This window comes from Equus caballus, chromosome 3 (genome assembly GCF_041296265.1).
Source record: "Equus caballus isolate H_3958 breed thoroughbred chromosome 3, TB-T2T, whole genome shotgun sequence".
Taxonomy (NCBI): Eukaryota; Metazoa; Chordata; class Mammalia; order Perissodactyla; family Equidae; genus Equus; species Equus caballus.
In genome coordinates this window covers 35,143,908-35,167,093 of record NC_091686.1, presented here as the reverse complement: position 1 = coordinate 35,167,093, position 23,186 = coordinate 35,143,908, and the positions used below count along the sequence as shown (strand labels likewise).

General features: G+C 49.5%; 1 protein-coding gene across 2 annotated transcripts in view; it reads right to left on the bottom strand.

Annotated features, from left to right (window-relative positions):
* ZC3H18 (zinc finger CCCH-type containing 18) overlaps window positions 1–23,186 on the bottom strand; it is a 60,618-nt gene that overhangs the window by 32,108 nt on the left and 5,324 nt on the right. Inside the window, exons 2-7 of one of the 2 annotated variants that reach the window (XM_023637477.2) lie at window positions 20,891–21,489; window positions 12,603–12,687; window positions 11,765–11,836; window positions 3,018–3,166; window positions 2,590–2,682; window positions 1,571–1,728 (exon numbers count right to left, since the gene is read on the bottom strand). In XM_023637477.2, the coding sequence (XP_023493245.1) occupies window positions 1,571–1,728; window positions 2,590–2,682; window positions 3,018–3,166; window positions 11,765–11,836; window positions 12,603–12,687; window positions 20,891–21,475 (1,142 nt within the window). In that variant the 5' untranslated portion in view covers window positions 21,476–21,489. The remainder of the gene's footprint in view (window positions 1–1,570; window positions 1,729–2,589; window positions 2,683–3,017; window positions 3,167–11,764; window positions 11,837–12,602; window positions 12,688–20,890; window positions 21,490–23,186) is intronic. The other variant, XM_023637478.2, reaches the window with a different exon arrangement.

Here is a 23,186-nt window from a genome sequence, read left to right as displayed (position 1 = left end):
AGGTTCATTCTGATGCACAGCATATGTTTCAAAAACAAACAAAACACAAACACAAGTCACATCCTGGCTCTGAGGCCTGTCCCTGGGGGCTTTAGAGCCTGAGGGCCCAGCAGGGAAGGTGCGGAGCCAGCAGCCAGTCAGCCTGGCCCTACACCCAGGACAGGCCTTAGAACACAGCTCCTGTGCAGCCACCGTGCACAGCACAGATCTGCCCCTCGGGCTGCTCCACCAGGCACTTTCAAGGTCCTGCTCCAGCCGGGGACGGGAAGTAGTGTGTCGAGGATGGCCCCGAGGTTCTAAAGCCTCCTTGCTCACAGGCACAGTAACCACACAGAGCAGGTGCTGTGCTCTTCTGAGTGCCTCCGTGCGCACTGGCTCCTGTGACTCCACACGCCCCGGAGGCAGGAAGGACAGTAGCACCACCCTCACTTTACTCAAGAAAAAGGCGAGGCCTCAAAACTTGTAGGGATATGGCCACAGGGACACGGCAGACGCAGCCTGACTCACACGCTCCTGTCTGTGATCTAACACTGTCTCCACACACACAATTAGAACACAGAGCAGTTTGAACGACATCTTTAAATCTCCACCTGTTGACCGCTGAGCTGCTACCTGCCACAAGAGGCGTGGACCACTCAAGCGTCCTCCCCTCCCATCCCTGCAAGCAGAGAGCCTGGGGAGCCAACGTGGGCCAAGAGGGCCTTGAGACAGCCTTGTCACGGGTCCAGGTCAACACGACTGGATCCTGAAGCAAGCACTGCATGTGTGCCTACTTTCTGTACCTTTTCCTGTTGTTTTAGCCAGGAATCAGCGATTATGGCTTTCTAGCAGCAAACACAAAAGCACAAGTGCTGCCACGCACCAGGGTGATGCTGGAGCCAGCTCGGATGACTGAGTTAGGGCCGTCCCGGACCCGAGCCCACTCTGCACTGGCTGCTCAGAAGCCTGGTCCCTTCTGTCGTCTCAGAAGTGAGCAAGACAAAGCCAGGCTCCCCTGAAATAGGAGCGCTGGGAGACGAGAGCTGTACTTAGTACATCACACAATTTCTGAGGATTTGACTCAGGTTTTTCAACCATATGTACTTCTTCTGTAATCATCTTTTAAAAGACTCATAATCAAATGTCTGGTAGAAAAATAATTAAGGCAGCATTTACAATGAAAAGGGTCCCACCTGCTATGCTCCTGGGCATTAGTGACAAACTGCACGTTTCCCCGGGTCCTGGGGGACTGCAGGAGGACTGGAGAGCTAGGGGCTTCAGGGTCTTCCAGAACAGCTGGGAAAACTCTCAGAGCTGGTAAGAACCCAAATGGGAGCAAGCCCTCCCCAGTCACCTGGGCCCGTACAGAGCTGAAACATTCCCTTCATAGAAGCAAAAAAATGAGGAATGCCAACTGCAAAACGTCTGCAATTCACTCAGGGCAGGGCAGTGGTCTCAGTGCAGGGAGGGGCGGGCACCAGCCACAGGCCTCGGGGAACCTCCGTGCCACTGCTCTCCCGAGCCCGGCCCCCCAGTTGGGGAAATGCCATTCTCTCTCAGAAGGGAAAGAAGAGGCAGAACCAGTCCTTACGCTGTGTCTCTGACATCTCTCGTGATCCGATAGTTCCAATCTCGGAAAGCTTCATTTTCTTTGTCAAACTCCCGTTCATCTTCACCAATGGTCACTGTAAACCTTTTCTCCTCAAAATCGGGCTCTTGTTCTTTTCGAATGGTTGCTTTTTTTAAAACCTACAGGGTAAGAAAAAAGAAGCCAAAACTAGTTACTGCAGGAAAAACAAAGGGAATGGCCCTCGGAGCCGTGGCTGGCGCAGCCCGATGGGGAGTGCTCAACGGGTGAGGTGCGCCAAGCTGTGGGCCTGGGGTGGGTGCAGGATCCCACGCGCCTTCCACGGGGACTGGAACACCCCGTCTCTGCACACCTAGCTGCACCCAGCACTCAGGACAGGCCCACCAAGCAGCGCCCTGGAGCTCACCCTTGTGTGGGGAAGGGTGACAGAGCTTGTCACTTCCTAGAAATAGTCCCAGCCCTGAACCAGGGAGTCCCAGAGATTCCGTCAGTGACGAGGACCGACTGTGGAGATGAAAGTAAGTCTGCTCTTGGCAGAAAAGGCGCACGGAAGCGTTCCAGTCTTGGAGGAAGGGGTGGCTGAGTGTGCGCTGAGGGCGTGAGGAGAGCGGTTTTGCTTTAGTCTGCCACCTCAGTGAAGGGAAACCCACGTGGGTGCTCAGAAAGCAGGCCTGGTGCCCACACATCACAAGCCTGGACACCCAGGGCCAGAGCTCTGCCTGGCGGGAGGCGTGGGGAGAGGGGAGGCCTGGTGCTGCTCAGGCCACATGAAGACAGGGGCCTGTGTTCCAGGCGGGGCCTCTCTGGCCTCCTGGGCTCTGTCATGACCTAGCACATTTTGGAGAGACAGTCAGACATCCTTTTCCATTCTTTCACTCTTCAGAGAAATCACAGAAATACACCCCTCAATTCGGAGGCTTTACTGAATTCTTGATCATTGTCTCTGGACCAAAGAAATGCTAGTTCTGTGCAAGGACCACCACTAGTATTTTTCTTCTCAGGTGTCTGCTGAACTCTGTTACCTCCTTCGCATGCCGGAGTCCTCGTTCCCAGGCACTCTCTGTGGGGGGTTCTGGAGGAGGTGGAGGCAAAATTTCATCAACTATTGGCCCACCCTATTAAAAAACGAGAAGGGAAAAGTTGAGAAAGCAAACAAAACGTTAGAATCTATAAAGAAACAGAGGAGCAAAACATCAACTAACACATCAGTCGGCCACACACTGCCTGCTTTCTCCTCCAAGCCTGGCTCCGCCCCAGCACAGCAGCTCTGAGTCTAAGATTACCACTACACAGAGACCATGGAAGCATCTGGAAGACGGCTCTGTGACTCTGAGATATCACAGAAATAACTTTTACACATGGCATACTAATGTGCCTTAAGCTGGAGATTCACAAACAGAATTTAGATGTCTGATTTGCTAGCAATTAAAGAGAAGAGGCGTTCACGCACCCAGGGGTTGGCCGGCATCAGTGGGTGAGGTCCGAGAGGTGGGGCGCCATTAGGCGGGAAAGGCTCGGCTTTGGTGATGAGGGAGTAGTTGCCCTTGTCGTTGACTCCAGGATGTATAAACCTGCAGTTCATCCCCCACGTACAGTTCCCTGTGGAAACACAAGGAGGTCAGAATGGGTCCCTGAATCAGGTTCCTGGTACCAGGAGCAGCAGCTGTACTGAGGGCCTGTGATGTGCCAGATGGCACTAAGGGCACTCACAGGCCACGGGTGTGACCCTCCCCACCCCACGGGGCGCACGAGCCAGAGCATGGATGGCTGCAGTGGCAGGGCCAGGGCTCAGAGCAGGCTGCTGGGCCGTCATCTCCCCCCATGAGGCCAGGCAGCTGTGCAAGAGTGCGTGGACTCACTCCTCACACCTGAACCGAGCACAGCATCCCCCGTCCCTCACCTGTCAGCAGGTGTGCGTGGATGTGCGCACGTGCGCGCACACACATGAGTTCCCCAGCAGGCGGCCCTGGACAGTCTTGGGCCAGACTATAGGCAGGGGGACTTCATGCAAGTGGCACTTGCTAAAGGGTGCCTGGAGGTGGCCAGGGACATGTTAGAGGAAACAAGGCCCTGTTCCAAAGTCACTGTGTGAACAGTTCGTTTCCCCTGAAAACAGAAAAGTCCAAGAGCTTTTCTCTTGGACCCCGCTCTGTGGGCTCACTGCTTAGGAGACTCTGTGCCCCAGGGGCTCAGGGCACTCCCGGAACAAGATCGTCATTCTGACCCAAAAAACCACTCACACTGAAAGAAAGATCAGCAAGATGCCTAAAAACAACCAGAAGTCTGCAAGTCTGTCTCAGGATTATCTTTACCAGCTCTGTACATGTGCGTTTCTCTTATCAAAAGCCTCACAAACCATTTCAGGATATTTCTGGTACTTTAAAAGTGTGTTAAACAGAAAACAATAAAGGTCACCTTTTAGCATTACTCAGCAACAGAACACCAACACTATTCAAGGAAATCATTTGACTTTTCAGCACAGAAGGCAAGAAGTCTAAGTTTTTAACTCAATTAGGGAATGAATCACTTTTTAAAAATTTAATTTTTTGAATAGGTAATATGCACACAGGCTCAAAAATAATTACGGCGGGCTGGCCTGGTGGCTGAGTACTTAAGGTCGCTCGCTCCGTTGGCAGCAGGACAGAGGAGCCAGTGGATGAGAAGAAACAAGGGAGAAAATGAGAGGGAGGGCAGGCGCATGTGCCCCCCAGAGATGCGGGCGGTGGGTGACAGAGCCCAACTCCCTGGGCGCCCTGCTCCTGGGCGCCAAGATCCTTGCTGAGCATATGCTGGACCCCGGTCACCAAAGAGAAGCAGCAGCTCCAGGAAGAAGTACAGGCTGTCCCCACGTACGGCACGGACCAATGTCCAGCAAATGTGGGCACAACAGAACAGCAGAAATGGTGTGATCCCATAGCCTTTTAAAGATTTTATCTACTTTTCTCCCCAAAGCCCCCTGGTACATAGTTGTGTATTTTTAGTTGTGGGTCCTTCTAGTTGTGGCATGTGGGACGCTGCCTCAGCATGGCCTGAGGAGCAGTGTCATGTCGGCGCCCAGGATCTGAACTGTCAAAACCCTGGGCCGCCAAAGCGGAGCGCGTGAACTTAACCTCTCGGCCCCAGGGCCGGCCCCTCCTACAGCCTTTTAAAGATGAATTTTATCTGTGTAGAAAAAAGTCTGGAAGGATATATCCCAAACTGTTGGGACTGTGGAAGGAGAAAGACTTTTATCTTTTACTGTCTTGACTCTGTCAGCACACATTACTTTCATAATCTAAAAAAGGAATTTGTTTGGAAAAAAAATTCTTCAGGAAATGAAAGCAAAAATAGATCTTCTGGTTTTAAAATTATGTGGTCTTCGGCTTCTAAATGAAATTTCACAACATAAACTTCTTGTGGACTGTGACTCTGACAGGAAAAATGATGGAAGGATTTTGTATATGGACGTGGCAATGAGCCGGAGGGGACAAGCGAAATGCAAAGAGCTGTGGGGGGCAGGACGGCGGGATGAGTTCCGTCACCTTGTGTGCAGGCTTCAAAGGCCTGGAGATCTTCTCTTTCTTAACGGATGGTGGGTACGTCAGGAATTGTTTTATTTTTTTATTAGTCCTTATGCCTGTCTCATTATATTAGTTTATGTATGTGAAACATTTCATAATAAGACTAGTAAAAGGAATCCACGTAAACAAAGCATCCAGAGACTCTAAAAGGAAGGCTGTGAAGTCTCCGTCTCCAGAGCTGCCATCTGAGGTTATCAACGTATTAGGGGTCATCAATCAGTCTGGGTGTCCATCCCCATTTTTCCTGGTTATATCAGACACTCCATGTTGAACTTTGCTTTTTGTCACTAAACAATATATCTACAAAAAAGGAACGTGCAAACTCAATAGCAACAAACCCAAGCTATCAGTGACACAGACACGACACACGCAGAAAACCTGCAAGGGTCGCTCAGCAGAAATCCAGGAAACTCAACACGGACGACAGGAAGCGAGAGCCACGTCTCCCATGCCAGCAACCTGCTGGTCACAACCCACACGCTGGACCAACCCAAGGAATCCATCTCTCCCAAGGTGTGAAAGGTCAGGAGAAGAAGATACCCGCTCCTGTGGCACACGTGGGAGTGTGTGTGTGGTAGGTCCGGAAACCAGATTTTTAAGTTTCTGATGGTCAGACTGGTGAGCAGTCCAGTGCAGTGCGGGTATCATTTACAGACTGCATGGTCACTGCATCCGCGATGCATCCTACTGGAACAGTTGAAATAATTTTATAATATCTATTTTCCAAACCAAGTACTTACTTCATGATAGAATTTTAAACAAAGACTTTCGGATATAATGGTCTTACTTAAATATTCCTTGGTCCCATTTCCTGCTACTCTGAATAATTCAGAATAGGTAATAAATACAGGGACAGTCAAAATGAACTTTAATGTGCTTTATGGTTTTTAAACAACACTTCATGAGAAGCTGGCCCCGCGGCTGAGTGGTTAAGTTCGGCATGCTCTGCTTTGGCAGCCTGGGTTTGCAGGTTTGGATCCCGGGTGTGGGCCTACTCCACCATCAGCCATGCTGTGGAGGCGTCCCACATACAAAGTAGAGGAGGACTGGCACAGATGTTAGCTCAGGGCTAACCTTCCTCAAGCAAAAAAAAAAAAAAAAAACCAGAAAAAAAAAGGATTGGCAACGGATGTTAGCTCATGGCAAATCTTCCTCACAAAAAAGAAAAAAAGAAAGAAAAAAACTTCATGAAAAGGAGGCAGAATATATAAAAATCTAATAATTAAATATTAAGGACAAACCTAACATCTACAAATACGTATTCTAACAGGCATAAAATCCAACAATTGCATACAAACTCTGGGCTCTTCTCTGTAAATAACGTAGACTAGAAACCAGTGGCTCTCTCACTTTTTGGTCTTAGGACCCCAAAGAGCCTTTGTTTATACAGGTTATATCTACCGATATTTACTGTAGAAATTAAAACTGAGAAAACTTAAAAGATATAATACATATGTAACAGGTTAACATAAACGTTTTATGAAAAATAGCTATATTTAAAAAAATCCTTGCTGAGATGAGCAGCACCATCTTCCTTTTTGCAAATCTAAGGCTGACACTAGAACAGCAGAGAGCTGGATTCTCACGTCTGCTTCTGCATCCAGTCAGCTGCGATGGGTTGCTCTGGATGAAGCAGGTGAGGAGAATCCAGCCTCAGAGATGTAGGTGGATGAGGAAGTTTATTTTAACAGCTTTTTCAGATGCTCTGGATACTCTGATGCTAAACTTGACAAGTGAAGGCTTCTTCAGAGCTGCCACGTGGGCTCCATAACCCTGTCCTGTTACTTTTCCAACTGATCCACTGGAGTCCACTGGTCTGTCTTGACCTGGTAATGGAGCTCCTACCAAGGCATGACCTTGTAACACCAGGGAGTGGTCACTTGCAAGTCATTAAACACTGCAAAGCTGTCAGGCTCACGGTGGGGTCACAGGCTCTCCAAATTTCTCATTTTCACCTGTGAGCCTGAATTTTATCAGTAGCCACAGACACTGTCAGCTGTTCTCCTTGAAGCAGCAGGCTCACCTGGCTCGTCTTTGAGGAGACTTGGTTCTGTGTCACTGTGGCATGGCTCAGTTGTCCCTGTGATGGAACCTGGCACTCCCTGGGGAGAGCGGCTGGCTCAGCTCACAGCACAAACCGCACACGGGCGGCCTCCCTGGAGACAGGCTTCATACTTCTGTGCACAGCGAGGGGCTCCACGTGTGCTTCCCATATCATAATATTGATTATTGAAGAGACAGGTACTGAGGGGTCTTATTGGGGTGATGGAAACGTTCTAAAACTGGATTGTGGTGATAGCTGCACAACTTGGTAAATTTTAAATCATTGAATTGTACACTTGAAATAAGCAAATTTTATGGCATGTAAATTATACCTCAATGAAGTTGTTTTTTAGAAAAGATCCAGGGGGCCAGCCCCGTGGCTGAGTGGCTAAGTTCGTGCACTCCAGCAGCCCAGGGTCTTGCCAGTTTGGATCCTGAGCGCAGACATGGCACTACTCATCAAGCCATGCTGAGGTGGCGTCCCACATAGCACAACCAGAGGCACTCACAACTAGAATATGCAACTAGGTACTGGGGTGCTTTGGGGAGAAGAAGGAGGGGAAAAAAAAAAAAAGACTGGCAACGGATGTTAGGTCAGGTACCAATCTTTAAAAAAACAGATCCGTACTCAAGTATGAAATTTAATTATAATTCATACTGCTCTATCACAGACATAATTGAGTGAAACTGGCATTCTTTAACTGTGAGTGCACAGTGGTTGACCACTGACTACTAGTACAGTCTTAGTACTATTATGAAAATAGTTTTGACCTCAGGGCTCCCCTGAAACAATCTCAAGGACCCCTAGCGGGCCACAGACCACTCTTTGAGACCTGCTGTTTTAAACACAAAAGAGAACACTGAGAGAACAAAAAGTACACAAAAGTGTGTTCAATATCACTAATCATCAAGGAAATACAAATCAAACTACAATGAGATACGACCTCACACCCATTAGGACTATCAAAAGATCAGAAAATAATAAGTGTTAGCGTGGATGTGGAGAACTTGGGACCCTTTGTGTACTGTTGGTGGAAATGTAAAATGGTGCAGCTGCTGTGGAAAACAGGCTGGCAGTTCTTCAAAAAATTAAAAACAGAACCACCATATGATCCAGCAATCTCACTTCTAGGTACAGACCCAGAAAGATGTGAAGCAGGGTCTTGAAGAAATACTTGCACACCTATGTTCAGAGCATCATTATTCATAATAGCTAAAAGGTGGAAGCAATTTAAGTGAACACTGTTGGACGGATGGATGGATAAACATGTGGTCCATCCACACAATGGAACATCACTCAGCCTTAAAGAGGAAGGAAATCCTGACATGTTACAACATGAACGGACCTTGAGAACATTATGCTGAGTGAAATAGGCCACTCACAAAAGGACAAATACTGTTTGATTCCACTTATAAGAGGTACTCAGCGGCATCAAATTCAGAGACAGAAAGTAGAATGGCAGGAGCCAGGGGCTCAGGAGCGAGATGGAGAGTTAGTGTTTAATGGGGGCAGAGTTTCAGTTTTACAAGATGCAAAGAGCTCTGGAGGGGCCGGCCCTGTGGCTGAGCGCTCCGCTACGGTGGCCCAGGGTTTCGCAGGTTCGGATCCTGGGCGTGGACATGGCACCGCTCATCAGGCCACATTGAGGTGGCGTCCCACGTACCACAACTAGAAGGACCCACAACTAAAATATACAACTATATACTGGGGGGACTTGGGAAGAAAAAGTAGAAAGAAAAGAAAAAAAAAAAAGGAAGATTGGCAACAGTTGTTAGCTCAGGTGCCAATCTTTGGGGAAAAAAAAAAAGCTCTGGAGGTGGATGGTGGTGATGGCCACAAGATGAACGTACTCAACGCTACTGAACTGTACACTTAACAATGGTAAATCTTATATCATGTGCATTGTATCCCAATTAAAAGAGAGAGCGTGGGAATAGGAAGGAGCAGAGACAAGGCGGCCTGGCCCACAGTTGGGCTGGGCACTGATGACAGCTGGGCACACCAGAAACCCATGGTAGGACACAGTGTAAAGAACATGCTATTTATGCCTTCGTGGACAGAACTTCGTGTCTTGATGATTCAACTCAAACACATGAGAAATAAAACTATACCTATCAAAGCATCGGTGCTTTAAAATGTTTCAATTTGTATTTCTAAGTATATTTTGCTGTCAACGGTCACAACTGTCAATGTGTGCGCTAAGGGAATTAAATGATTAATCTGCAAATTACAACTTGTAATAGAAATATAACTAACCAACTTTTTAAAAAGAATTTTCAAATTAAGATATAATTCGCATCCCATAAAACGATCCCATTTAAAGTCTACAGTCCAGTGGGTTTCAGTATAGCCACAAAGTTGTGCAATCATCTCCACTATCTAATTCCAGAACATTTCATCACCCCAGAAGGAAACTCTGCACTCCTCAGCCACCCCCCACCCCCTGCCTAGACAATGACTGATCTGCTTGCTTTCTCTATGGATCTGCCTAATTTGGAAGCTCATATATGTGTGACTGCACAATATGGGGCCTTTTAGGGCAGGCTTCTTTCACTCGGCATGATGTCCTCAGGGCTCACCCATCTGGCAGTGTCAGGACCTCACTCCTTTTACGGCTGAATAGCAGTCCCCCGTATGGATGTGCTGCATTGTGTTGATCCACTCATGAGTTGACGGACATTGGTTGTCTGCACTTTTTGGCCACTGGGGATAATGCTTCCATGAATATTCATGTACAAGTTTTTGTGACCCGCTTCCATTTCTCTTGGATAGACACCCAGAAGTGGAACTTGTAGGTCATGTGGTGGCGCTATCCTTCCCCTTCTGAGGAGCCACCAGCCTGTTTTCCAGAGCAGCTGTGCCATTTCAGATTCCCCTCAGACCTGTATAAGGGTTCCATTTCTCCATGTTCTTGCCAAATGCAACAAACTTCCTTTTATTTTTAAAGTCAATTCTCTTGCTATTGGAGGGAATTTAAATGAATTCATCCTGGGCCAGCCCCAGTGGCCTAGTGGTTAAGTTTGGTGCATTCTGCTTCAGCAGCCTGGGTTCAGTTCCCAGGCACACACCTACACCACTCATCAGTGGCCATGCTGTGGTGTAGCTCACATACAAAAAGAGGAAGACTGGCAATAGATGTTAGCTCAGGGCGAATCTTCCTCAGGGGGAAAAAAAGGATTTCATCTAAATTTAACACCAAGCTTATAAATTGCTGGTAAGTAAAAATATTTACATCCAAAAACTTTCTCATAACTAAGACAAAGCACGAAATATGTTCTAGAACACCTACAGAATGAACCATTTCCTTTCACACTATATCATATTACTCTGCAGAATAAATAAAAAGTAGAGGAAAAGGTAAATATATATTCAAAAAATACATTCCTGGAACAAGTTACTGATCATGCTCAGCTTAACTAAGCTGCAAAAAAGGCTGCTTGCCACTAGCTTCAGCTGTTCCTCCTGCAGAGCCTTACCCACGGGTCTCAACTCCTGGAAATACAAACTGAGCACTCAGTTTGACCCTGGAGGCATCTCCCCTCCTACTGCGATGTGCCCCTACCCGGTGACATCCGTGGAGATGGCCTCCTATCCTTGTCTGTCCAGGCATCTCCTGGTGCTGATCTGCAGTGCCAGAATAACTTCACTTCACTTGTTTGTGTGCTTCTGGTGCTAAATTCTGGAAACTACTTCAGTGGCGTGACCCCCGGGCTCCTGCACCAGAGCCTCCGTGGCAGGAACAGTGGACACTGTGCCTCCCACAATGGGAGCCTCTGGCTAGTCCTGACTGGCCGGCCAGGCTCCTGAACCACACAGTTTGTGAACAGTGCTAACTGGAAACGACTACAAACACGTGTATGTATTCACATCTGTGTCCATTGCTTTAATCTAGAAACTTCAGAGATGGACTGACATTATTTATTCCCTCATTATTATGAAAAACAGGTCTGCTGCTTAAGTTCAAATTTTCTGAAATATCGATACTTCAAATACCCCAGCTTTTAAGCAATTGTAACAATTTGCTTTCTAAAACGTATCACATGCTTATCTGCCTTCTTAGGGTGGCTACACTGCTCACAATGTCACGTCTGCTCTACAGCACATGACTGCTGGCTGCCCTCCTGAGGGCACAGCGCACACGGTCGCACAGTAGAGAACATCACATGCACATCTCACTCAGATGAGTCAAACTGCGTGCCAACAGCACAGGCCACGACCACAGGCCCCAAGGAGCAAGCCGACCTGGGTCCCCAGTGTGCTGGTCCCTCAGGTCTATGCGCCTTCATCCTCGGGTCATCTCGACACTAGGGATAGGATCGTTCAAGGGCCACCCGAAGTGCAGAGCCTGCCCTCTCCCTAAGACGGGACTCCACCATGCCCCACTGGTCCCGCCCGCCCGGTGCCGCCAGCACGCAGCCCCGAGCCTCATGAGGGGCCTCTGGGCATTAAGGTTCACAGCCGCTCTCCGCCCCTCAGAGCCCCCCCTTCCTTCTGGCTTCACAGCAGTGTTCTGGATCCAGGAGAGAGAAGTCTGGTCTCCGGAGCGGGGGGGCTTTGAGGTTCTAAAGAGAGTGAATATCGTATATTTTGTACCTTTAACCTGGCCTCTGAATGGTATGGAATTTGATATTGGTGGAAGAAGAGTGGATAATGGTGTCACAACATCTGGAAGAGAAGTACAGGAAGCTCTCGTGAACTTGAGACTGCACACGCAGGCGGGTCAGCGAGCAAAGTCATCCAGGGTCAGAGCACAATTAAGGGAAAGAGAAAAACACCTTCCTACCCGTCTACGGAAAACGCTGAACTACCAGAAATGTGCCACCTGCTGCTGCACATCCAAGAAACTTCCAGATGGGAAGTCTCATTTCCATTTCCAAATCTCCCAAGACTTTCAACAAGACTTTGTCACACTGCCACCTGCTACAGCTACTTGACTCACACTGTTCACTCTTCAGGAGAGAGGCCTTGCTGCTCAGAGGCCACCCCTTTCTACTCAGAAATCCATTCCAAATGAAGGATGTGCTGTGCTACATCCTGCAGAAAAATAGTAACTCTCCTTACAGAGGTGGGAGGATGTCATAACTGGAGCCTGGGGCATTTGGTCTTATAAAAAGGCCCACTTAGAAAGATGACTGATATTATCCACCTTACAGTCACGGGGCTCTTATAAATGGGTGCGGTAGAACCACAAGTGTGACAGTGACCAAGCTGGCTCCCCTCTGAGTTAGTCATAAAGTGATGAAAGGACTAGTACAAGGGTCTACTGTTTAACATCAATGCCACCATCACCGCCACCACAGACTACCACCGTCTGGCCCTAAGAACAGCCTTGCGTAGGCTGCAGGGCACTTTACACGGCTGAACCACCACCACAGGCCCAGGGAAAGCCAAAAGGCCACACCAAGGACCAAGGCCCCACTTGGACAATTACCTTTCATGAAGAATCGGCAGGTGGGACGAGGCCTCACCTTCCTGTCACTGGGGTCCTTTACTTCGCCCTCTTCCAGATCATCATCCTGAAACAGAGGACAACGTGACTTGAAGAGGGAATCATCTTAACAAGAGAAGGGGTGGGAAGGGCCTCTACCGACTGACATGGTTTTCACCAAACCAGAAAGGATATTTTCACACGACCTGTGTCTCGGCCACTCACCAATTCATGGACATCTTCTAAACCTTAGATCCCTCATCCACACATGGGGATGTCTCAGAGCTTACCTAGGAGACTGAGGCACTACACAAAAGAACACTGAGTGAAAATACTCTGTGAGGGACATGATGCATGGTACAAAGCAGGGCTTCTGTATTTCTCTTCATGAGCAATTCTGGGCAGGACATGGTTCCACTTCAGGTTTTTAATATTTTGTATATTTAAACAAAATTTATAAAACAAAATATTTTATGTCCTTAAAATTAAACACTAACTTCCTCTGATTTAATAGTCTGGGGGCTGGGAGAAGGGAAGTGAGGTGACTCAGGTCACTGAGGCCACCTGGTCAGTTCTGTGGACCCACCTGTCGTCTCAGATCTAGGCCCTCCTCTTCTCATTCTTAGTCCAGAGTTGCTAACCTTGCCTGTCCAGCTTTAGAATAACACAAGAGCTTTAAAAATACCAAAGCCTGGGTGGGTCTCACCCTCAGAGATTCTGAAGAGCAGTCTCGACCTGGACCATTGCTCTGTGCCCTTCCCAGTCCCAGGGCCCAGTACCACTGACCTGCATAAGGACTCCTACCCGCACCCCTCAATCACCACCGACCTGCACAGACTCCCACCTGCGCCCTTCAGTCACCTCCAACCTACACAGACTCCCACCTGTGCCCATCAGTTGAGAACCCCCTGGGATCGCCCCAGCCCAAGTAGGTAGCTGGTCACCCTGCTGACATCTATCAGTCTGTCCAGAATGGAACGCCTCAGTGCTGCCATGTCCCAGCCTGTTCCTGAGTGCCCTAGGGCAATCAACCTAAGGTGTCATGCAGGGCAGAGATCAGGGAGACCCCTCTCTCCTCTCCTCCTGCTGCGCCACCCTTGTCCAAACTCCTGCCCAGTCCTACCTGGTCTGGGGAACCACTTCCTAACTGACACCCCTCACTCTCTCCACAGTGCACAGTGACCTTTTCAAATCCCACCCTGACCATGTTCTTCCCTTAGCATTGAACTCTTCTCATTTTCAGATCGCAGCTCGAGCCCCCTCCCCAGGGGTCCCCGTCTCCCTTCACAGGGGCTCCCCAGGACCCTCTGCCTCTGCGGCACTAGTCATGCAGTCACGGTTTGCCTGACTGAACTGGAGGCTCCACCAGGCAGGCCTGTGTCTGTCTGCTCACTCTGTGTCACTGGTCCAAGCACAGCGGCAGGCTCAGAGTAAATGTCAGTATTTGTTGGAGGAAGGAATGCCGAAGTCAAACCGTGGATTTATGATGACTTATTTTTAAAGCTTAAATATTTGTATAATTTCTGCCTTGAAAGTGTTTAGTTATTCAAAAGCATTTTATAATGAAAAGAACAGATGCCTCAGAACTACATCCCTTAAGAGAGCCAAAAGAATGATTTTTTTTTCTGAGAGTCAATCATTTATACAAGTCTTTTTAAGTCCCAGAATTTATTCACCTTACAACTGAAAGTTTGTACCCTTTCAACAATATCTCCCCATTTTCTCCAACTGAAGAACGACTTCCTGAAGTTTTAGAGCAACCGTGCTTATTTTATGCTAAGGGACAGAACATCTCTTTCCTCCGGTCTTTTGGCCTGTACCTGCTTTGTACCACCATCCTGACAGTAATGATCACTACACGAAAACCTTAGCCTGGCATTTCACATAAGCTCAATCTCAGCTGGGAGCAGATTCTCTCTGTGCTCATTAGAAAAATAAAACCCTTTTGAAAAGTTAGAACCCATCCAAATCTACCTGCTTTACTTGGAAATCAACGCACAGCAGCTGAAATGATGAGTACAGAAAAACGGTTTTTCAGAAATCAGGATTCACAGTAAGTGCACTAGAGCAGATTTAGAGAGGTGTGGGTTTCTGCAAAGATGTGACATGCTCTCACGTTTGCAAGAGCACACAGCAGAACCAGCCACCCATCTCAAGACTGGTGCACAGTCCCACGAACATGCAAGGGAGTACTAGGCAGCGACTAAAACGGTCAGTAAACAGACTTAGACACACACAGCAAACAATTCATGATTTAACGTCAACTCAAAGATCGCAGAACAGCATCTGCCAGGACCACCACCATCTAGTGCCCACACCTGCTGGGACTGAGACACAGGGCTGTACACATCAGTGTGGTGGATTTATGGTCTCTCCTTTAATTAAAAACAAACAAACAAAAATAATCAATAATTCATTCAGCAATATAACATTCTGAATTTTCAACTAACCATTCATTTAACATAATGGCTCTTCAAGGGATGGATGATTAAAATGGGCTCTTAAATCTCATGAAGAGTTTCACGCAAATACAACTCAAGAGGGATCTCTGAAGCCAAGCTCACGGTGCTCGGCTGTCTGCAGGCTGTCACAGCACGCATGGCCCGTCCATGGTTCTTTCAGGCCTCCTGACGTGGCAGCGGACCAGAGACAGCTGAGAGCCTGGGACAGGAGACGCCCTAGTGGTCCGGCCAGAGCACACTGGTGGCTCTATAAAAATGACAACGCCTGTGAGGCTCTCGGCAAACAGCACCCCGGACTGGCTAAGACGGCACCAACACCGAAATGTGGGAATGTGCAAGGCGCTCCACAGTTTACACAGCTGAGGACAGTCACGGCTCACGGGCGCACCTGTCAGTGATTCCTCACAGGCAGATTCAATTTTAATGCCTTCATAAAATATGTATACTGGGGGAAGGCCTGGGTTCGAATCTTGGTGGTGTGGCCACCGATACCCCTCCACCGTGAGCTGCGGTCTCCTCAGGAACAGCAATGCCGTGGGGCTAAGCAGATGCTGTGTGTGGCAGGCACAGGCCCAGGGCCTCCCCTAAAGCCCGAGCACGCGAGTGACCCCTCTTCTAACGGAAACGTCTCAGAGGCAGCGCCCGAATGTGTTCACCTCCGAGCGCCGCTGGCCTAGGCAATTTTTACCTTCTTCTTTGTGTAGGTTTTTACTTTCCTTAAAAACCCAACAAGGTCTGTATATTACTTATGTAATGAGAAGTCACATGCAACACGGTGGCTCCGGAGCACCTGTGGCTAAGGAGACACCGAGCATGCAGAGCTGCCGTGTAGGGCAGCAGCTGCAGCCAAGGGCACGGGCCCCAGGGCAGAGACCCAGACGCCACCCTGGTGCTGCCACCTGGGCCAAGTGCAGTCTCCTTCCACCCCGATTCCGCATCTGCGAAACGGAGGCAACAACACAGGTCCACCAGCCCTGACCCCAAACCATGTTTCGGGAGTTGAGAACTGTTTTGGTTTCAGAAAGGCGATATAGTGGGGTCTGAAACAGGACCCTGTGGTGGACACAGCAATTGCTCTGAGGAGATGTGTGACCAGCCCCATGATGGGGTAAATACGGGACAGTACACAGCCTCGTGTCAGCTCGGGCCAGGTCTGCCACCAGACGAAGGAGGAAACCTTTCCATTCTCAGAGCTCCTGGGCTCCCCCAGCCGAGGGTAAGGACAGTGGCCTGTGCTCACTCACGCGGCTGTGCTGACCAACCGAGCTGAGGGACACAGAAGGCCTTAGTCCTTCAAGTGGTTGACAGTGCATGGGCTCTTTTCTCAAATGAGGCTCAGGCAGCTGCTTCCTAGGCTTTGGGGGCGGGGTACGGGGGAGCGCTGCTATTCAGCATCTAAATGACACGGAGGAGCATGAACACAATGAACGTGCCTCCTGAGAGGAACGGGCCCTTGCCCTAGCAGAGAGTGAACAACTCAGCCCCCAGGGTAAGCTACGGAAGACCTTGTGTAGAAGATATTATGTATCCAGATATAAAAGGAACAGGTGCAGTGGACAGGAGAAAATATAAAATACCACCAGCAGAGAAAATGCTTCAAAGTCCTGTTGTATGTGGGTGGGCAGAGAGCTACCACTTCTCACCAGAGTCACGTGGACTGTCCACTTAGGACGTGGCTGCTGTCCCGCTGTCTCTGACGGGCCACCCTACCAGCATGAGAGTCACCGATGAAAGGAGGAACAGAATAAAACAGACACCCCACCCTCTTCCAAAGGGATGGTATACTCTAGGTGGCCGAAATTCTGTGAACCAGATGACAAGTAAGATACAAAAACAGAACCCAGTAATCAAAAAGGAGGGGGTACAGAGACCAAGACGGGAGGACCAGAGCTTGTACAGGTGAATCAGAGACCCATGCAGACCAATCCACCTGCTAGACAAACCCAGAAGGAAGGAACAGTTGTGGTGAAAGACAAGCCAGAAGTGCAAGAGAAAGACAGGAAGACCTTCACACGGCAGCTGATCGTGGTGGCTCTGCTCACTCCTCTGGGCGATGCACAGGTAGGAACAGAACCACAGGCACGTCTGGTTTTCCTAAATGTGGCTTCCTGAGCAGGTAAATTGAAAAAAATTGAAAAAGCTGATTAAGTGAGGCTCACCTGAGGCTCCACTGTCAGGACCCCGCTTTCAATATTTGGCCCACAGTCCTGTGTGCAAAATCCCGTCCCCACTGGAGCAGAGAAGGGGCACTTCCAAAAGGGCATCTGTATCAGAAGGGTATTTTGGTAGCACACTAAAAATATAGAGGTAATTCAAGGCCTTAGTCACAAACTGTGTTGTTTAGACAACAGAATTTCAAGGATTTATTGTACAAACTGATGTCACTATCAAGGAGACTAGCAAGAGAGCAGAAAAGTTGGGGAGGGTGGGGGTGATTCCTCCTAAATCAGTTCCCCTGTCCCAGGGACCCAAAATCTAAAAGGGAATGAAGCAGGACAGCATGCCCTGACAGCAGAGAAAAGCTCCCCAAGTTAAAAGGAGGGTGAACTACACAGCTTCTAAGATGCCTCCACCTAGCTGTTTCCAGCAAGTCAGGGCAGGAAACAGGCAGAAGATGCCCAGGAGGGCCCTCAGAACCAAGCGAGCCTCTTGGATTCACTGGGCCGCAGACCCCTGCCAGGCACAGAAACTCTCAGGGGTCTGCAAATACACATTTTTGAGGTGTAAGCCAGACTGCAAGTTTCTTCCTCATAAAAACATCCAGGGAGCTCGCCTGATACCAGAGCTGCGTTCGAAAGCAACCAGGAAGAAGCCCATGCTTTCCATCAGGACCAGAGTTACTTGGCAGAGATTTCACCCAATGGGGCCGAGGCCAAAAGCTGGCCAGGAGCAAGCTGTTCATGGACCCAAGTGCACAGCTCTGGTTCCATCTCCATCTGAGAAATGTATGGGGTCAGAGAACTAGATATGGTGTGGGAATGCTAACAGGGTATCTTGGGAAAGAAAGATACAGGAATACGTGCTTGCTGGGGACACAGAGCAAACCCTGTAGCAGAGATCTGACCGGGAGTGAAGGGTTGGAACTGGGACAGAGAGCAGGAAAATGAATTGGTAGTAGTTATCTGTATACAAGCTGATAGGCATCTACACTGGTTTCTTCCAACAGTGTTAGGTTAGGGCTGGGGCTGGTCACCCACACCCAGTGCCTGCACTGCCTGCCCTCTCTATGCGAACAGCTTCCCAGGGTAGACCTGCCTGCTGCCACGCCACATCTCCAAGGCACTCCACGGTAATACGCCCCAAAGCAGTGGGGGCTCAGCTGTCTGCTCAGAAGGCAGTCACTGGCCGCCTGCAATGTGCCAGGTCCTGGGCTCAGAGGGGAGCAAGCCAGGCAGGTCCGGCCTTAGAGAACATGTGTTCCTGGAGACAGGGATGGTGGGGGAGCAGCAGAGACAAACACACTAACAACCTGGTTAACTGAGACTGTGGAAGCATGGAGGTGCAGAGCAGGTATGGCGGAGAGTCAGGGGTGGGGGCAGAGCCTACGTAAAGGAGGTGACATTTAAGACATCAGGTAAGGACGGGGAGGAGCCCACAATGCAGTTGGGCATGGGCAAGAGCAAAATTCAACGAGAGAAGCTTCTGGATGGCAGGTGTGCTCACGTGAGGGCCCAAGTTACCATTCAGTGTCCCTGCCCCATGCCAAAGTCTGCCAGTCCCCAGAGTGGGGATGGGCTCTGCTCTGCCCTGTCACCCCCCAGTCCGTTACAGGGAGCCTGGCACACTGCGGGGAGGCATGTCTGTCGAGTGGGAAGGAAACCGCCACCCGTGGCTAAAGGAAGCTGTGCTTGGGTCCCCGCAGAAGCGCGCTGTTTCCCACTGGGCTGTGGGGCCCCTTGCAAGAGACTGCCATGCAGGGCAAAACAAGCCAAGCCAGCCAACCAACCGTGGATCTGAGTGGGCAAGAAAGGCAAACTGGATTTTTATTTCACATGCTGTTTCTAGGGGAAACCAGCCAATCTCCAAACAATGGGCGCTTTCCAGGGCTGGCTCAGTTCGACCCAATGTCCCACACCGCTACATCTAAGCACAGTGGGAGAGCTCACTGGTGTGACGATGCCAAAGCCCCCCAGGAGCTGTAGGGAGACACTTGACCCCATATGATCATGGAAAGTCAGGAGAGTAGACAAATGTCCCCTGAAGACTTATTCAACGGTTGAAGAACAAAGAGTTTGCAACTGGTCCTCTCTTAACAGGAAACGGGCCATGCAGAACCCCTGGGCTGCAGCGGCCCGGAAATGAGGAGCTCCGCCCACCCCGCATTCCCTGGTGGCAGGACACAGACGTGGCTTTTCTCTGTAACACTGAAAAACCAAACTCAGGGGCAACCTCAACGAACGATTTCATCTTCTGCCAAAAATTTCATCCAAATTGATTAACTTGAGCCTCACAGGATCTCTCTTCCCTTTGCCGACCCTGTGGTAGAGGTGAATTTTCCAAAAGTGGACAGGAAGCAGAGCCGGAAAAACCTAAGGACACCTGTGTGATAACGTCCCGACAACATCCTTTTAAGTGAGGTAAGACTAAGCAAAGTTAGTAACTCAGGAGACCACCTCCTACGCCTAGTTGTGAGAATATACAAGATCTGAAATTCTAAGCTGTGAGCACACAAACACACACACACACACGCCCGCAAAGTTCTGTTCTTAGGAACGAAGTTAGATAAGCGATGTCTACAAGCCTGTAAATTTGCCAGCACAACCATGGCCACCGCCACATTTTAAAATGACCTGAGCACACACACGCCAACACACCACCAGAGCAGTGGGAGGTTCTGCTAAACCTGAGGGTAAGGATGTCACCAGCAACCTTTCCCTCCTCAACCTAGCACGTTTCTGGGACATTCCACATGCCTTTCACCAGGCTGACTCTCAGACGAGCAGTCTCCTTGTCGGGGCTACTTCCGTCTGCCCTGCCCCTCGCAACTCCTTTGAGTAAAAGCATTACTCGGGAGGACTTCAGACTCTTTCTCCCCAAAACTAGGCTTCTTAACGATCACGATTCAAGTGCTTTCAATAGCATTATCTGTCCTAAAAATCCTACCCATATCTCAGATGATATATTTCCAGTGTCCCCTTCTCCTCAACCTGAAGGCCAGATCATTTACACAAATTATAAGGAAGTGTGACGGCTGGATCAAAAGCAGAGGCGTTCTGACGCACACGCCCATTTTATCCAGTCCCGAGGGTCTCCTCAGGGACACTTCCAAAGAAGCCTGGCCCAGCTGGGACCCTCACCAGAGGGCAGGCCATGGGGCACAGTTATAACGCCTAAAAAAGAGAGAACCGGAGCCAAGCCGGTTGAGCCTTTTCCGTCTTAAGAACCTGACAAGAACTAAAACCCATGATGGCTCTAGCTGAATGCTAACTCAAATATTACTTAAAGATAGCAGGCACAAAGGGAGAAATTACCACTTGACTTGTTAAAAAAAGGAATTCACAACTTAAAAAAAAATGGGGGCTGGACATTTGAATACCATCCAACGGAGAGAGACAGACAGGTGAGTGGGGGTCCACGGGGAGTGGGCCAGCTCCCGACTACAGGCACCAGTTTTCTGAAGCGCCTATTTCGCCTCCTTGGCTCTTAGCACCTCCCGATTACCATGGTGACCGCTCCCAGAACAGTCCTCTCCCTTCCCTGCACTCCTCCGCCCCCACTGTGCTCCGAGCCACGAGCCAATCCCAAGTCAACCCTGGAAGGAGCCCTGGTCCTGGTGTCCCTGTGGTGGGGTGCTACGTGGCACCCTGTTCACAGCTCGAGCATACTCACGTCAATCTCCCCGTCGTCGATCTCCCCGTCGTCGTCCTCTTTCCTTTTCTCCTTGGCAGCTTCCAGGGGCTCCCTGTCTTGCACACCGTGAGCACCTGCGGGCCCCTCCTCCCCGAGAGCTCCTGCCCCCTTCTCCTCGTCGCCCTCAGGCCCGGCCCTCTCAGCCTCGTCCTCCTGCCCTGCAGGGGCCGGCTCCTCAGGGACTTCCTCGTCATAGTCTAACTCATGCTCGTCCAGTTCCCTGGTGACCGACGAGGCCTCATCCCTCAGGTCGCTCGTGCGGTCTTCCTCCCCCCCGTCTCCCTCCTCCACACGTGGGGGGCTTGCTGGGCCCCTGCTCAGCTCCTGAGCCTCCGAGTCCTGGTCCTGGTCCTCCTCGTCAGAGCGACTCTCCTCTTCCTCCTGGCTCAGTCCCGGGGCGGGGTTTTCCTCATCCTCCAGATCAGAAGCCCTCCCCCCAGCTCCGTCCAAATCCTGATCAGACCCACTCTCCCTCAGGATGTCATCGTCGGAGAGGCCCTGCTGCTCCTCCTCTTCGTCCTCTGGAGAGCGAGGGTCCCGTTCAGGGCTCTCAGCCACATCCATCGGTACCCACAGTTCTGTAAAAGAGAACACAGGTTCACGGCACTTAGGAAAACGCAAAGTCAGCCTTGCCCTGGCCTTCCTGGCCACACTCACCCCGACCTGCAGGCGGGATGAGGACCCGCACCTCGCTGGGCCTGTGCACCGCCTCCAAAGCCCAGACTCCACTCCGCAGACCACTGCTGCTGGCTGTCCCACTGGGGAGAATGGAGGCTGTCGCCACACACATGGCCACCATGAGCTGGACTGTGCTCCTAGGCCATGCGTGAAGCCTCACCTCTGAGCAAGCTGGCAAAGACCTGGCGTCGCTCTCCCCTCTCAAGTGCAACCAGAACGGTTAAGAGAGTGAGCGACAGGACACAAATTACAAGGACAGCTTTCTGGACTCCTGAACAACTTTTGAAATTCCAGAAAGTTTGCATTATGGAATGAGGCAGCCAAACTGAAGGCACGCTTCCAACTACTTCTCTAGAGCCATCCGAAGGGTCTGGAGCAGAAACCCGGGCCCGCCTTTAGGAATTCCCAGGTTGAGGGCCGTCTCCTGTTCCTGAACACACTTCTCCCCGTAAGGCCCTGACTGCCCCATCCGAATCACTTGGGATGGTCTTCAAAACTGCAGATCTGGGCCTCAGCACAGACCCTCACGTTGGAGCTGCCATCAGATGCCGAGAAGGTGTTCACGCACCCCGTGACTCTCACGAGAAAGTGGAGAAGCACCGTTCAAATATGGGTATGTATGGGAAAAGAAATCTGGCAGGAAAGTTTACATATTTAAGTAACTTCTTATGTAAAAAGACTAACAGTGTGATTTGAGAAGACTTCATTTCTACTTTTACTAATCTAGATTTTATTATAAAGTGAGTATTTTCTGGTTTTCCCACCTCAATGTGTAAAGACATGACCTGGCTCCATTTGTTCTAAACACAGATTGCATCGGGTGGGGCAAGCGTGTGTGTGCGTGAAACCGACACCAAGCAGTCTGTAAGCAAACACTGACCATTCTCTGCAGGCAGAGCAAGTCACCACCAAGTCAGCCTGACATGACAGAGTGCAGGGCTCAACATTCAGTTGATTCTTCAAAATTTTTTATTTAAAATAATGCATGTCACAGTCATGTCACTTCTTATCTCAGCGAGATCTGGAAACCTACATGCGTATATGTACATACTTTAAATGTATAAATTTATTTTACATACTTATATAACCAATGATAGTTTTATATATATATTATATATCACATAAATATGTATCTAAAATATATACTGTCAAAAGGACAAGCTATGTTTAAAGACACACATACCAAAAGTTGGTATCTGAACGTGGAGTTGAAAACATTTTTTTGCTGTTAATGGAAATTATTATAATTGAACACACATTAGGACAAATCACTTAAAATTCATCACTTTCTAGATAAGCTAAGTGGTAAACAGTAATAGAAACTTACAACCAATCAGTTTACTCAAAGTCACTTAAAAGTAGACAGCTTTGAAAATGATTCACTTTTCAGTCTTCTAACTGCACTTTCCAGAGGTAGGACTATTGGAAAGAATTATTAAAAAGTTAGTCCTGGGCCCTCCACAGTAGCCTACTGGTTAAGTCCAGCTCACTCCGCTTCAGCGGCCTGGGTTTGGTTCCCACGTGCAGACCTACACTATCCTGTTAGTGGCCATGCTGTGCTGGTAGCCCACATACTAAAAAATAGAGCAAGACCGGC